This window comes from Populus nigra, chromosome 15 (genome assembly GCF_951802175.1).
Source record: "Populus nigra chromosome 15, ddPopNigr1.1, whole genome shotgun sequence".
In the NCBI taxonomy this organism is placed as follows: Eukaryota; Viridiplantae; Streptophyta; class Magnoliopsida; order Malpighiales; family Salicaceae; genus Populus; species Populus nigra.
The window spans coordinates 12,001,174-12,017,082 of NC_084866.1; the positions used below are offsets into that span (position 1 = coordinate 12,001,174).

The 15,909-nt window shown below is 31.0% G+C and overlaps 2 protein-coding genes across 2 annotated transcripts; one reads left to right on the plus strand and one right to left on the minus strand.

The window, feature by feature from the left end:
• Positions 1-4,102: 4,102 nt before the first annotated feature.
• On the plus strand, positions 4,103-8,173 carry LOC133674462 (uncharacterized). The gene is made up of 10 exons (XM_062095570.1): positions 4,103-4,259; positions 4,438-5,435; positions 6,215-6,299; positions 6,392-6,487; positions 6,582-6,734; positions 6,832-6,939; positions 7,067-7,186; positions 7,450-7,575; positions 7,674-7,757; positions 7,861-8,173. The coding sequence occupies exons 2-10, from the start codon at positions 4,459-4,461 to the stop codon at positions 7,984-7,986; spliced, it is 1,875 nt and encodes a 624-aa protein (XP_061951554.1). The 5' UTR covers positions 4,103-4,259; positions 4,438-4,458; the 3' UTR covers positions 7,987-8,173.
• Positions 8,174-14,685: 6,512 nt separating this feature from the next.
• Positions 14,686-15,606, minus strand: LOC133673810 (vacuolar iron transporter homolog 4-like). Its single transcript, XM_062094706.1, has one exon. It carries the CDS (start codon positions 15,542-15,544, stop codon positions 14,870-14,872), a length of 675 nt encoding a protein of 224 aa, XP_061950690.1. The 5' UTR covers positions 15,545-15,606; the 3' UTR covers positions 14,686-14,869.
• Between the last annotated feature and the right edge of the window lie 303 nt (positions 15,607-15,909).

The window sequence follows — 15,909 nt, forward strand, 5'->3', positions numbered from 1 at the left end:
GAATATTCTTCCCACAACCAGTTATGATGAATAATATTCATTTTGCTCAGTATATGGCACGTTCGCACAATGTCAAATATTATCAGAACGTGAACAAACTAATTAAGACAAGAAAATACAAACAAATTAATTCATGCCATTACATTCCAAGCTATCCACCTCTCATTTGTCCTACCCATTAACGCCATGTTCCTATATATATATATATATATATATATATATATATATATATATATATATATATATATTAGAGTAGACAGGAACCAGATGTATCGGTTTGCATTTAAAGTGCTGGCGTGTTTATAAAGATTGCCTTCCTAAAGCAGTAATAATAATGCCTGTGGACAGGGATGGAAAATAAATAGGCAAAGAAAATTACGGGTCATGGCAAGTGGCCTCTGGATCATTGAAATTGTTAAATGTCTTATACTGTACTTCCAACCATCATCTCGGCTACAGCACCGGACTTAACGATGGACTTAACGATGTTTGGATAGTAATTTATTGTGTTTTTAAAAGAATTAAATTCTTTTAGTTTTAAATTAATTTTTTTATATTTTTAAATCATTTTGATATATATATTAATGTAAAAAATAATTTTTTTAAAAAAAATTATTTAATATATTTTTAAAATAAAAAATATTTTAAAAAATAATTTTTATCGTATTCTTAAATAAACATTTCAATAGCATATCAACACGCTAATTTTGTTTGGATATATTGGATATAGAAGCACTATGGGAATGCCTAGTTTTTCAATTCGAGCCGTTAGCTTAAAGAGCTATATATATATTTTTTTGGCAACATTTTTTTTAGTACATTTTAATGTTTAATTTGTAAAGATCATTATATAATCGGATTGGTTTTCCTCATTGATCATAGCTAATTCCTCATTCTGGGTTGAAGCAAGTCATGGGCAACAATCTCCTCTGGGATTCAACTTCACAGGAAAGTGTAGAGATAAATATTGACTTAATTACCACCCATAATATTAACCTCCGAGTATATAAGGAGGGTAAATAATAAAGTATAAGTTTTAATTTGCCCCCTAATTAAAACTTAGGGTCATGGAGCAGCTGTTGTTATTATTATTTCACTTCAAAAGTTTGGTTTGTATCAATTAATTGCTCATCTTTTACTATAGTTTCAATTCCTCTCCCCCATTTCCATGTATTTCCTTCCATATTTGTAATGGAAAATACATATAAATCTTAATTCCCTCCTGAATTGTTTTTGAAATATTTCAATATCACTAAAAAAAGTATTGAAAACTAAAATAGTAATCAAATTAAATTAGAAATAAAAAAGGATTTTTGTATCAAATAGGATGAAAAGAGTTTCTTTTCTAGCTAGGTTACAATAGATTTTCTTTTTCATTGACACTTTTTAGTAATTTTGAATGGTTGAGATCTATTTTTGATGGAAAACAAGAATTTTATTAATCAACTCATTTAGCCAAAAAAAAAAGGCTAAATAAGAGAAGAAATGTAATAAAAAATAAGCAAGAAAAATTACAAATTAAACATGAATTAACTAAACTAATTAATTTACTTTCTTGTTAACTCAGTAAAGCGCACAAATCAAGTAAAATATAAATATATAAAAGTCATGTTCCTTTCAGCAATGTATGAGTATGAGAATTTTGGAAGTCATGTTCAAATCTTGATGCAACCATCCAAACAAGCTAATTCATTTGGAGAAACCATTTATGGAGCTTATGGAGAGAAGCTCTTGGGATAAGGCTCAGCCTACGTGCAAATTAGCAATGTAAGTAAACATAGTGACTCCATAACCATTAGCTATACCTAGTTGCGCTCTTCTTCTTCTTTTTCTCACGTTTCATGTAATTGGTAACACAACTTACTCATGATTCCACCATTTGTTACAGATTAGCAGATATCTATCCAACCCTCGGTATCACTGTGGGAAGGCTTTTGTATGGGAATATGTTCTTCATCAAGATCATGAAAAGAATCTTGATTGCTGAAGTGAGAAGTTCCCAGAAGCATTCAAGCAAGCGCCACTATCTCTTGCTGTTAATTATAGCTGTTGCCCAACTCCCACTGCTGTTTTTGTGTTTAGAGCTTCTTGTTTGAACTAATCACCTGTTATTTGGTTTTGATTTGGTTTTTAAAATATTTTTTTATTTTAAAATATAATGAGATAATAATTTTTTATTTTTTAAATTTTATTTTTAATATCAAAATAATTTAAAAATATATAAAAAATAATTTTTAATTTTTTTTAAGAAAAAACAGAGGCTTAACTTTAAGCTTGGAATTTGAAACATAGTCTAATCCTGCTCAAAAAAATTCTGTGAAAAATAACGTCTTGCCTGTCTGGCCCGTTGGACAACCAGGCCCAGATTTATGTAACATGGAGGGCCCTATCAAATAAAGACTTGATTTTGTGGACGAGGTTCAAGCCCATTCTGTAAAAGGCCAGGTTCTGAGCTAAAGATGCGGTGATGGCAAACTTTCATTAAAAAAAATAATGTCGTGTATGATGTTTTAATAGAAAGGTACATTAAAATAATATTTTTAATTTTTAAATATTAATATATTGAAATTATTAAAAAAAAATAAAAAATATTAAAATGTAAGCACACAACTTTACTAGTCTCTGTAATTGGGAATTGGAATCCAGGTATGATTGCAATACGGCTAATCCCATCTTGTGCCTATCCAAATACAACTTCCCAACGCATTTTTACAATCATTCCATAAAAAGCAATAAGCACCAAATAAATAAAGCTAAATTTTATACAATTTCTGTATTTCTTGTTTTTTTTCTTAAATATTTTATCAAAGCTAAATTTTATGAATTTTTTTTCAAGGTATTTTAGATAAAATTTGATTATTGTTAATAAAAATAAAGATTATGAAGGAAGAAAATATAAGGCTCTCTATGCTTTCTATTTTAAAAGTATATAAATAAACTTAAAAATATTTATTTTATATGTTCATCCGTGTTTTTTTATTCAAACATATTTTCATCTCTTTTATATCTAATTTTTTTAATAAAACTTTAATCAAATGTAAACTTTGTGATTTGAACCCAAAATTGAAACTAAGTTTTTTTTATAACTTAAAATAAAATTATGTTCAATAATACTCTTAAAACATCAAAACTCAACTATTTTAAAATTAGCATAGAAGATTTTATAAATACTGTCCCAATTGAATCATTCCTTTTGAATTTTGCTTCTACGCCGAAAAATTTTATGGTGTATACAAAATAATATGATATTTTATTAGTTGTTTTTTTTTTTAATTTAATTTGAAAAAAAAAGATAGATATAAAGAAAAGTGAATATACAATCTATAACTTATCAAAAAATAATAAAAATATTTTCTTATATTTTTTTTCTTTTATAATTATATTTTTCTATTTTTTTAAAAAAATAGATGTTAATTAATATGATATTAATAAGGTATTTAAGAGTGTGATAGCGGTTACTTATCAAAGTATTTTTTTTCATAAATGCATTAAAATAATATATATATATATATATATTAATTTTATTTTTAACATAAACATATAAAAATAATTAAAAAATACTAAAAAAGTTATTTTAAAATAAAAAATAAAATCCAATATAAAACATATTGAAACTTAATTTCAAACTTCATGGAGCATAATTTTGAAATCCGATCTGACATGGTAGGTTGATCCGGGGCTGAAACAGGTCTGAGTTTAAGAAAAATAGAAAAAGACGAAAGGCAAAACCCGAGGTGTCCCGACGACCCGATAAAACCCAGTAAAAATATAATTATAATCCATTTTTTTTTAAAAAAATCTCTTTAATTTTTTTAAAAATAAATTGATCCAGATACAGATGCAGATCCAGTGACCAGTAAAAACCTGATAACCTAATCAAAACGAGTTTAAAAACCATGTCACAGAGTACTCCTTCCACACCCAACCAGACCGTCAAACGCGTAACAGCGTCCAGGAACGCCCATAAAAACAGTCAAAATAAGCGGTTAATTTACGTTTTAACCCCGTTAATATTTTCCAGACTCAAGGAAAAGGTCAGACCGTGGTGGCGGCGTGTCCAAATTTTCTTCGCCGTCCAACTAACCGAGTCACCCCCCCCCACATTCAATTAATTACCCAAAAAAACCTTATCATATAAATAACCCACAAGTCCTCGCATTGATTTTTATTTTTCTTTTCTTGTCTTGTACAACTCCTTTCCCTTTGCTTTTAGTAAATTCTCTCTCCCTTTCGAATCATTTTCTAGAACAGGAAATTAGGTAAGTTATTTCTTTCGATACCTTCGAATTTAATCGTTTATTTATCCATCCACAGATCTCTAACAACAATTTCTTGTGCCGCCGATCCGTTCTCTGTCCCTACGTTTTTACTTTTTCCCTTTACGATTGGCACCATTTTTTATGGTTAATTGGACTCAATTTGGTTTGGTTGCTGCAGGTTTGGTAAAAAGATTGGAAGATGTTAGAGCAGTTGTTAATATTTACTAGAGGAGGATTGATTTTATGGACATGTAAAGAGCTAGGAAATGCGTTAAAAGGATCGCCGATCGATACTTTGATTCGATCTTGTCTGTTGGAGGAACGATCAGGTGCGGCGTCGTATAATTACGATGCGCCTGGTGCTGCCTCCTACACGCTTAAATGGACTTTCCATAACGAGCTTGGTCTCGTTTTTGTCGCTGTGTATCAGCGAATTCTCCATTTGTTGTATGTGGATGAGTTGTTGGAGATGGTGAAGCGTGAGTTTTCGGAGATTTATGATCCGAAGCGTGTGGAGTATTTTGATTTTGATGAGACTTTTAGGCAGCTTAGGAAGGAGGCGGAGGCGAGGGCGGAGGAGTTGAGGAAAGTGAAGCCGCTGGGGAATGATGGGAGGAAGCAGCAGGTGGTGAAAAAGGGTAGTGGTGGGTTAGATGGAGGGAATAAAAAAAATAAGAGTGATGCGAAGGAGGCTGATGGTGATGATGGGAAAGGTAGGAAGTTGGAGAATGGACACTCCAATGGGAACCATAACGTTGTTGGTGAAGGAAATAGAGGGATGGGTCTCGCTAATGGTAAAGAAAATGCGAGATCCAATAATGGGGCTTTTGATGTCAGCAAACTTCAGAAGCTGAAAAGTAAGGGTGTGAAAAAAACTACTGATACTAGTGTTGTTGTTAGCAAGGATTCGAAAGCGGACCCGAAGAAAAAGATAACAAAGAAGAATAGAGTTTGGGATGATTCACCTAAAGTTGCGAAATTGGATTTTACGGATCCTGTGGAGGAGAATGGGAATGAGAATATACAAGTTGTGGCAGCCGATCAAGGTGAAAGCATGATGGACAAAGAAGAGATAATTAGCAGTGACAGCGAGGAGGATGAAGAAGATGAGGAAGTTGGTAAGGACAGCAAGCCTGATGCTAAGAAGAAGGGATGGTTTTCATCTATGTTCCAGAGGTAAAACATTGCCATCTAAATCCTTGTTATTCATTGCTTTGATTACCACCAATCCATTAAGTTGTGTATCATTAAGGTACTGGATATAGAGCATCTCTTCAAGGTCTTTTTTTTTACCAAAAAAAAAAAAATGCAGCCTCTTGTGACTTTTACTAGTGTTTTTGGGGTTTGTCATTGTGGCATCTGAGTTAAAGACTCCAGCAATAACTATTATCATGGGTTTTTGGAATGTACAGTTAGTTTTTGGGTAATTAGATCGTTATTACCTTTGCTTTATCAATTGAGCGCCATTACGTCTCTTAGTGTTCTCTGGCAAATCTATTATGGCGAAAAGTTCAAGCTTATTCTATGCTTTAATGAATAAGGTATATGATTCACAGTATATATCTAACTGTTCTATTTATAATTTAACATCTTATGAGAAGTTTCTTCCTTGGGATTGACGTGTATGTGAGACTGGGGTGATGGCTTGCCCAGTTGGCGTTTTTTCCCTTCACCATGAATGCATGCTTCCACAATTTTTTCTGTTGTCTCTCCTGCGTTATGAGATGTGCAACAAACTTTATGCATGAATCTTTAGACAGAATGTGGGACGCTAGCATTAGATATGCAGGGTTTGACTTTGTCAAACTGTCTGTTGGTATGTATAATGGGCATGATATTCCTTTTTCAAGGGTTCTCCTACTGAACTCAATAAAAGTTGAATCTCATTATTTGGACTAGGCTTTTCATCCTCATATGACCCTTACATGAATTTTGTTATGCTTTCCTTGGCTCAGTATTGCTGGTAAGGCAAACTTGGAGAAGGCAGACCTAGAGCCAGCTTTGAAAGCTCTCAAGGATAGGCTCATGACCAAGAATGTGGTATGTTCCTGTTTCTGCTAGATATTCAGTCAATCATACTTCCCTGTCCTATTTAGCATTCTTATGGAGTTACTGTCCTGTGGCAATCTCAGGCTGAGGAGATAGCCGAGAAGCTTTGTGAATCAGTTGCGGCTAGTCTTGAAGGTAAAAAGCTGGCATCTTTCACAAGGATATCGTCCACAGTGCAGGTTTGTTATATCAAAAGTGTCTTCATTTTTCATCTTTCCCGTTTGATTTAGGAATAAGCATGACCTCACTTTCATACTGATTTTATGGCTGCAGGCTGCTATGGAAGAAGCACTTGTCCGTATTTTGACTCCTAGACGCTCTATTGACATATTGAGGGATGTACATGCTGCAAGGGAACAGAGGAAACCATATGTTGTTGTTTTTGTTGGTGTCAATGGGGTTGGAAAGTCCACAAATCTGGCTAAGGTGAAGCTAAGCTCGTATCATTGTGATTATTATTATTGAATTATCATCAAGTCACGCTTCCTTATTGGGCAGGCTGTTTTTACATGTCATGCTGCAGGTTGCATACTGGCTTCTGCAACATAAGGTTAGTGTTATGATGGCTGCTTGTGATACATTTAGGTCAGGAGCTGTTGAGCAGCTGAGGACTCATGCACGTAGACTTCAGGTACAGAATTGATACCCACATATTAATGTTGTTGAAGTTTTCTGGCCTCTAGATCCAGTGCTTGTTTGTTTCTGTGATTCATGCCTGTAAAGGAAGCTTGACGTGATCGTCTTTTTTCTCTGGTTAGATCCCTATATTTGAAAAGGGCTATGAGAAAGATCCAGCGGTTGTTGCAAAGGAAGCAATTCAGGAGGCTACACGCAATGGTTCTGATGTTGTTCTCGTTGATACTGCTGGCCGAATGCAGGTGCTTTATGATTTAATGTTTTATTAAGGAGATTGACCTACTATCTGGTGCAGTCAAATTTTGTTATTAATTGATTGACTCTCAATTTTGCTACAGAAATTGTGCGGAAACTTTTTCTGTAAGAACACCAGTATAGTATCAAAATGCTAAAGTCAATGCAAAAAGAGTTAGATAGAATAGAAGAACCAAGGGGGATCTATGTTTTACTTTTACCTGGCTTTTCTATTTGCTTTTTTTATTAATTCAATTTTCATGTGCTTCAGGACAATGAACCATTAATGAGAGCTCTCTCAAAGTTAATTTACCTCAACAATCCTGATCTGGTCTTGTTTGTTGGAGAGGCCTTGGTAGGAAATGATGCTGTTGATCAGCTATCAAAGTTCAATCAGGTTTAGTTCTTATTATCCTCGCATTCGCTGTGTTATTTTGTTTTGTTGCATCCACATTCAGTTTATAAAGCAACATCCCTTGCTCTTTTTCTTTGCAGAAATTAGCGGACCTATCAACTTCACCCAATCCTAGATTAATTGATGGGATTTTGCTCACCAAGTTTGACACAATCGATGATAAGGTAGAGTTACAGAAGGCGGTTATTTATTTTTTTTCCTTCCTTCTGAGTTATTTGTTATATTTACCAACTAAATGTTGCCTGCAATTCTCTTTGATGAGTGTAGGTCGGAGCTGCACTGTCGATGGTTTACATCTCTGGCTCACCGGTCATGTTTGTAGGCTGTGGTCAATCTTACACAGATCTCAAGAAGTTGAATGTGAAAGCTATTATCAAGACTCTCCTTAAATGAGTGTGTTCCTCCTTCGATGAATGTTTGTTGAGCAAATGCTGTTCTCTTTGTTTGTCTGCTCTGAATCCTACGGCGAACGAATAACTCGCTGCCAAACTAGTATATTTGTCAAACTCAGTGTGTTGGAGGTGAATCAGTCTCTTGAGGCTGTATGTTATGATAATTATTGTTTTATTGTTCCTTCGCTTCCTGTTGTGTTCAAGCTTCTCTCTCAGACACGCGCGCACTCGAACTCGCAGTTTGTTTCCGTCCTCACGTCAACGTATGGATCCGGGCAATTGTCGATGTTGGATTTGAGCGTGACAATTCTTTGTTTCTCGCCTGTGCCCGCGCAACGTTAGTAGCTGGATCAAAATATTTTTAAAAGTAATAAAAATTTACAACTCGGTTATATGCCCAATTAAATTTAATAAGTTTACTTCATATAATAAATAGATAATCATGATAAATCACAACAGGTCACTCGTTTCATAAACAATATTCTATTATCATTCCAAAAATTAATAAGTTCGTTTCATATAGTCATGTAATAAACATATAATTATGATAAATCACACTAGGACACCTGTTCCATAGACAATATCCTATTATCAGTCCAAAAATAAGCTTAAATAAAAAAAAATCACCCTAATGATTTTAATGCAAGTGTACTCGGAAACATAAAAATAATAATACAACACACACAGACGTTGTCACGGGAAACACTTAGCTTAACTTGGATTAGAAATTTCAAGATAATACACTCTTTTTAATATCAAGACAATGATAAGCTTTTAGCTTAACTTAGATTGACTTAAAAGAAAAGATATTTCAAGATGATGTTCTATTTTAATATCAAGACAATAATATGTTGGACAATGATATATTAAATTAAAACAAGTTAATTCGTTAAATATGTGATCTGAGTGATGGAATTGATAGAATTTAATAAGTTTTTTTAAAAAATTATTTTTTTTAAATTATATGATAATAAAAATCAGCCGTCAAAATTAATAAACCTACTAAAAAAATAATAATTATGATGAGTTACACAAAAAGAACATTGATTAAGAATGAAGTAAAAAATATATGAAATCACATAAAATAACATATAAAAATCATTCTTAGTTAATCTAAAAATCTAAAAGAAATTATACATACAATATTATAAATTATTTAATTCTTAAGAAAGTTAATATTATTCGGGTAGGAAAAAAAACAGGTTAACTACGCAAGCTTATTGACTCTACATAGCTGAGTCTCAATTTTTTTTATCTTTAAAATTAGTCATTTGTCTAATATTTTTTTTAAAAGAAAACGGACAACACATCATTTACGTGTCTAAGATTTAACCACTGTAAAGCTAGCTAAAAGTTCAAGTTCAAGTCTAACCTATTTTAACCTAAAAACACTCAATCTCGAGAAACTAATTATCCAATTCAAAAAATCCTCAAATTGGTTAAAAAAACAAATAAAAAAAATCTCTCAACCCTAATTTATTTTTTCAAAGGATAATAAAAGCTCAAAAACACTTTATAGTGACATTTCTCTTGTCAAGAGGGACACTAACACCAAATGTGGTCAATTTGGTAAAAGCACATCAGAACAACCAACCTCTTTCTATTTTCTTCATTGTTTTTCTATGAGGTTATCTTTACTCAAGCTCACAAACTATACTATAAATAAATAAATTTATGTACCAAATCATATAATTTTAAAACTCAAGATATCAAGATATAAACTTGAAAAAAAATTAAGCCTAACAGGCGTTAACACCCCTTTGTTTTGTTTTTTAAAAAGAAAACCTTTTATCTTAACAAGGTTTTAGTTTTGGTCCCATCATTATTAATTCCTTACAATTAATAAATTATTGTAAAATCAAGAACTAAGAACTTTTTAAAAATATAATAACTTGACGAGAGATAATAGTGCAAAAATAATTATCAAATCAAATCATTAAATAACACAATATTAAAGGATAAAAGTAAAAAAAATAATTAATGGTCTAACTAAATAAAATAATCAAAGGATCAAAAAAGAAAAATATTTTATCTTTAAATAAAGGGCTGCTATTTCACCTTTCTTTTAATTTTGGTCATCTCGATTTGATTTCCTTGCACCTAAGTAATATTTCTGTGAATTCTGTATAAACAGAAGGGGAAAGAACTTGGTTTTGATTTTGGCTACTTAAACTATGGTCCCACTTGTTCGTGAGTAATTTTACATCCTTTTGAATGGTGGTTCTTTCAAGCAGAGAGGATCACATTACTCATCTCCCTCATTTTTTTTTTTGGATAATTAAATCAGCCGCCAATAATTTAATTAAATTTTTATTTTGCTTTTATATCTTGAGAAATTATATTTTACATCTCATAATTTATATATTATATAATACTTTACATCCTTGAAAAAAATTAATAACTAAAAAACTCTTATTATATTAAAATAATGAAAGTGTCACTCTCCTTTTCTTTACTGGTTACTGGCTGGACTGGTTTGTTTTTGTGTTTCGAAAATATTTTTAAAAAAATTTAAATTTTATTTTATTTTTTATTTGTTTTAAATTAATATTTTTTTGGTATTTTTTGATCATTTTGATAATGTGGTGATGTCAAAAATAAATTTTAAAAAATAAAAAAATACATTATTTTAATATATTTTTAAATAAAAAATACTTTAAAAAATAATTACAGTAAAATAACTGGATGAACTCTGATTCCTAGGCTTCAGACACATATGGTTGTAAATGAGGTAGAGATCCTCCTTGGTAATCTCTCCTGGTATTCTATCTAAACTCTCTGTAAGAACTTGGATATAATTTTGGATTGTGGTAATAAGATACCATCACTTGAGGCCTTCTTTTACCTTTTCATGACCAAACAAGTATCAAGCAAAAAAAAAAAAAAAATCTAACTTGGTTAAATCGGTTTGGAATCTTTTCACTTTTTTGTGCTCTGAAAATTTATACATAAACTGAATCAACTAAAGGGTGGTTTGGTTAAAAAAAAACTTAATTGTTTAGAATTTTTAAATTAAAAAGAAAAAAAACAAACAAACCCACAATTGGTGTCTCAATTTTTTAAAACCATTTTGTATGATTTTAAAAAGAAAAACCAGCTACAAATATAGATTTGGGCTAGATTTTTTAAAATTTAATTTGATTTTTAGTTTTTCAATGGTTAAAGGGCATTTTGGGCTTGAAATGAGGTTACTAAAGTTGCTATGGTTATTTTTAGATGTTTTTTAATTGAAAATGAGTTAAGGTTTAGGGTTTTGTAACCCGATTTTTTTTTTTATTATTAGAGATGACCATAATTTGTTGTGGTTAATGACATGTTATTTATTCATGTGGATGATGTGACATCCATTTATTTTGATGAAAAATATTAAGTAGATAATATATTGTTTTTTTAAATATTTTTTTTGAAGGAAATCAGGAATACGGATCTGCCTAAATACATTGGGTTTTTTATGGGCTGGTCTTGCAGGCTTACTAGTCTAGACACATGAGTATTTGGACCTCCTTTCCTCTCTTTTTTTAATTTAAATTTTGTTTTTAATCTATTAAAATGAAATACTTTTTTTAATAATTATATATGAAACTAATATGCTACACATGAATACTCAATGATAATAGAATATATATTTTTTTATTATAATTTTTTTTATTTCTTTACATTAATTATTTTTTATTTTTTATATAGTTGTATAAAAATAATTAAAACATTATTTATTTATTTAAGATTGGTTAATGGATATGATAGATTTCTATATAAATAATCATAAAAAAATTCTTCATCAATAAATAAATAAATAAAAAGTTTTAAGAAATTCATCTAAACCCAATAGTTTAAGTTGTTAGGTGAGATTTTAAAATATAATTTATATCATTCTCTTTTAAAAAAAAAGTTTTGGCTAAAAACTACATGTTTTCTGCTAAATTTAAATTATTTGAACTTTTATTTTAATTGTTTTAAGTTTTTACCTTGTTAATAAAAAGTAAATTTATAAAATAAAATAATAAGAGATATATGAACAGTGAACTAGCTAAAAGATCTGGGGTGGCTTTCAACAGTGAACTAGCTACCCAGATATTTTAGTTTTTCCTCCTTGTTAACTCCCAGACCAGGCGGCCCCGCCTGGTTTTAACCTTTGACAGTGTTGGCGGAAGGGCAGATGATGTAATTATATGCTCCTTCCAGCCCTTTTGTGTCAGTATGGTAGAGAATGTAATTTTGTTCTCTCTGGGCCTTTCCACTAACAGGACCAGAGGCGTGCCCCTCATGGGAATATTCGCACGCAGCCTCCCAATGGTGGTTTTAGATATTGTGGTTGCCAAGTCACTGATTGCAGATTAAACTAGGTACCATATGCACTGAAATCCGAAATAGTAAACACAGCTAGATTTTTATTTTTTTCATTATTAACATAGAGGAATCTCTCTATTTTTTAGCAATTTTTTTTTTAATTTTACCATCTAGCAACCTGCTCTTTTCTTTTTAATCTTTTATTTAATCTTTCATTATTTCAGGCTGAGTTTCATGAGTTTTTTTAAAGTATATTTTATATGGTTACCTCAATTTTATAAATTTAAGTTTTTTTTTGTTTATATCTTTTAATATTGAGTTGGTTATAAATTAGATCTCATAATTAATTTTTCTTGATATACTTTTTATGAAGTTAACTCGATTTCATAACCTAGTTTTGACATATTAACCCGGGTTGACTCGATCATTTTTTTTATTTCATTATTCAAGATTGGGTTGCTTGAGAATTGGATTTTGTATTTTTTTTTCTTATTTTCTCTTTATAGATTTATTTTAGTCTCATGACTCGAATCACGAGTTTTACAGATTAATTCAAGTTTACTTATATATCTCTTTTTTTTGTCATTTTTTAATTGATTTGTTTTCAATATTGTCTTTTAAAATTGAGTTGATTGAGAATTTGACTTTATAATTTGTTTTTATTAGCTTTTTATGAGATTATCACAATTACATGACTTGGATCATAAATTTAATAAGTTAACTTGAGTTGACTCAGGTCGATCTATAATATTGTCACCTTAATATTTTTTAAAAGATATATCATCTAATATATATATGTCTTTCAATATACATTAAATTTTGAGTTCTTTTACTAGAAAAAAATGTTATCAATACTAAAAAAACTTTTTATATTTTTTTAAAAAATTAATCTGACCTGCAGTAGAGCGCATGTGAATTATTTAGTTATCTCTAAATAAACAAGCGATCCAGTCGTCTAACAAAAATATATACTCAAACCAACTCTACATCCACTTGCCTTCAAAATAGAACCAACCCTATCAATTTGTTAAATTCACTATTTTTTTAATTTATTGTTTATGGTGTTAACCTAGTTTTATGACTCAGGTTGTGAGTTTGATAAATTAACTCAAGTTATTTTTTAAATTTTTTAATTTTTTAAATTATTTTTTTTAATTTCATCATTTAAGATTTTATAATTTATTTTGATTTTACTTTTCTCATAACCTAAATAAATTGCATAATTGACTTATGACCACTAAATTCACTTGGTTTAGGTTAGCCTCCTTTCTCTTTTTTTTTTTTTAGTTTAATGTGGGTGTTCGGGCCAGCTTGCGCGTATCTTGACTAATCCCACGGGTCCTGAAGTTAACGACCATGTAAGCCTCCAGTAGCTATCATTTGAGCAACCACAGGGCTCGAACCTGAGACCATATAGAAAGCAAACCTCTTAGTCCCAAACTTTTATTACTGGACCACCATCTAGATGGTTTTTCAATTTTCTTGTTGTTTCTTATGTTTGTTGCATAAAATGTACTTCGTTGTATGCAAATGCCTGACTCTTTTCTTTCTTTTTTATCTTATTGCTAGGGAATTGATGAAGCAAAATATAGGTAAATAATAATACTTGATACTTGCAGATGGATGTGACGAAGAAATAAAATAATTTAGAGCGATGCTAGCCATTTCTCTAGAAATATATATATATATATATATATATATATATATATATATATATATATATATATATATTAAGAATGTTTCCGATGAGTTCTGGTTCAAGAAGCAAAAAATTATGAGTTCCACATCAAAGCTTTCATTAACAAATAAATTTATTTTTTATTTTTTTCCAAAAAAACAATTTCTTTTATACTTTCTAAGATATATTTTTATTAAATATGAAATTATCAATTTATTAGTAGTTTTGCAAGAAACTATGCATTTTTTTTTTATGATAACTAGGGGCTAGTTTGGTATCATTGTCATTCATCGTTTTTTTTTTTTTTAAAAAAAAACAAATTGTTATAAAAAAAGTTTACTAGCCTTCATCATCCTTTCTTTTCTTGAAGTCCCCACTTGTTATTTATTTCATGATTATTTTTAAATATATTGCCAGTACCAAAAGGCAAATTTAAAGAGCTGGACCTTATATTTCTTTAATCATTTCTTTTATATCCATGCGAGATGATATTTGGTTTATGCATCTTTGGAATTAAAACCTTTTATTTTTTTAAAATTTTGGTATTGTGTTTGTGTTGAATTACTTTAAATATAAAGTTAATTATATTTAGAAATATTTTAAATTTTAAAATTATATTTAAATAATTGATATTGTATATTTATGTTTGTATTGTATAATTTAAAATTAATTTATTTTAAAATTTAAATTAGAATCATAAATATTGAACTAATATTATGAATTATATATGATCCGAGACGAAACGTGAAAATATTCTGGAATGGAAATATATACAGTAAGAACCTCTCCTTCCCGTGCACACGTCGTACATTACTGGAAAAAAAAAAAAGGAAAAAGGAAAGAAAATAAACAACACAAAAAATTATACAGCATGGGATTTAATTGTACCGGGAGAGAAGGGTGTAACATACTGCTATACTCATAACCCAGTTGACCCAATCAACTTGGTTAGGCCGAAGGTGATGGCCATAGCGAACCATCCTCCGATCAAAACCCTAAGGGATGACTTAACAGTCGGTGCCTTCCCCAACACAGCCCCTAACCACCCAAACGCCATTAAAGCCAAGGTCACTGCCCCAACCACCACTCCCAGCCTCAACTTGTACTGTGCTATGAAAGAGGCAGCTAGAACTGGCACTGATGCACCAAGTGCAAAGGCAATAGCTGAAGCTGCAGATGCTTGCGTTGGGCTTGGCAAATTCGCCTTCTCTCCCTCTTCGTCTTCCGGTACTTCTTCGCTATCCCTTCTTTGCTTGTTTCTCTTTATTTGTGCCAGCTCAATATCAAGTTGAGACTGCACAGACACAAACTCGCCTATAGCCATGCTAGAAGCCCCAGCTACCAAACCGGCACACCCGGTTAGTATCATGGCCTTAACATCTTGTTTCACAGCGCCGACACCCATCATCAATGACCCGATGGAAACCAAACCATCGTTGGCACCAAGGACAGCGGCACGTAGCCACTGTGATCTTTTCGAGTAGTCGAAGTCTTTGGTTTCAACAATATCTGATGTTGCTTGTTGCTCAAAATCATGGCCAGGAAGGGGAAATCTGGCATCAACAATATTAAGGGATGTCTGGTTGGCGGCCATGGAATTGAAAACTGGACTGGAAATAATAAAGATCTGATTAGAATATAGGATGGTATATAGAAGAGAAGACTTCAGACTGTGGAGGACACACGCCTCAACAAGGGTATATATAGAGTATATATGTTTGCTACGGTGGAAGAAAAGGGGCCAATATGCTTTATATATCTAACAACATTAATTATTCTAATTATCATTACGGTCCATATATATTTCAGGAAAAGTATATGTAGGGCAACGATGCTTTACCATACTCAATTTATAATGTCTGCAAGAGATTGTTAAAACTAGGAAATGGATATATTGGGGGCATTTAGAGAGTCATATATATATATATTGTATGGTTTTAATTAGGGTTTTATGCGGCC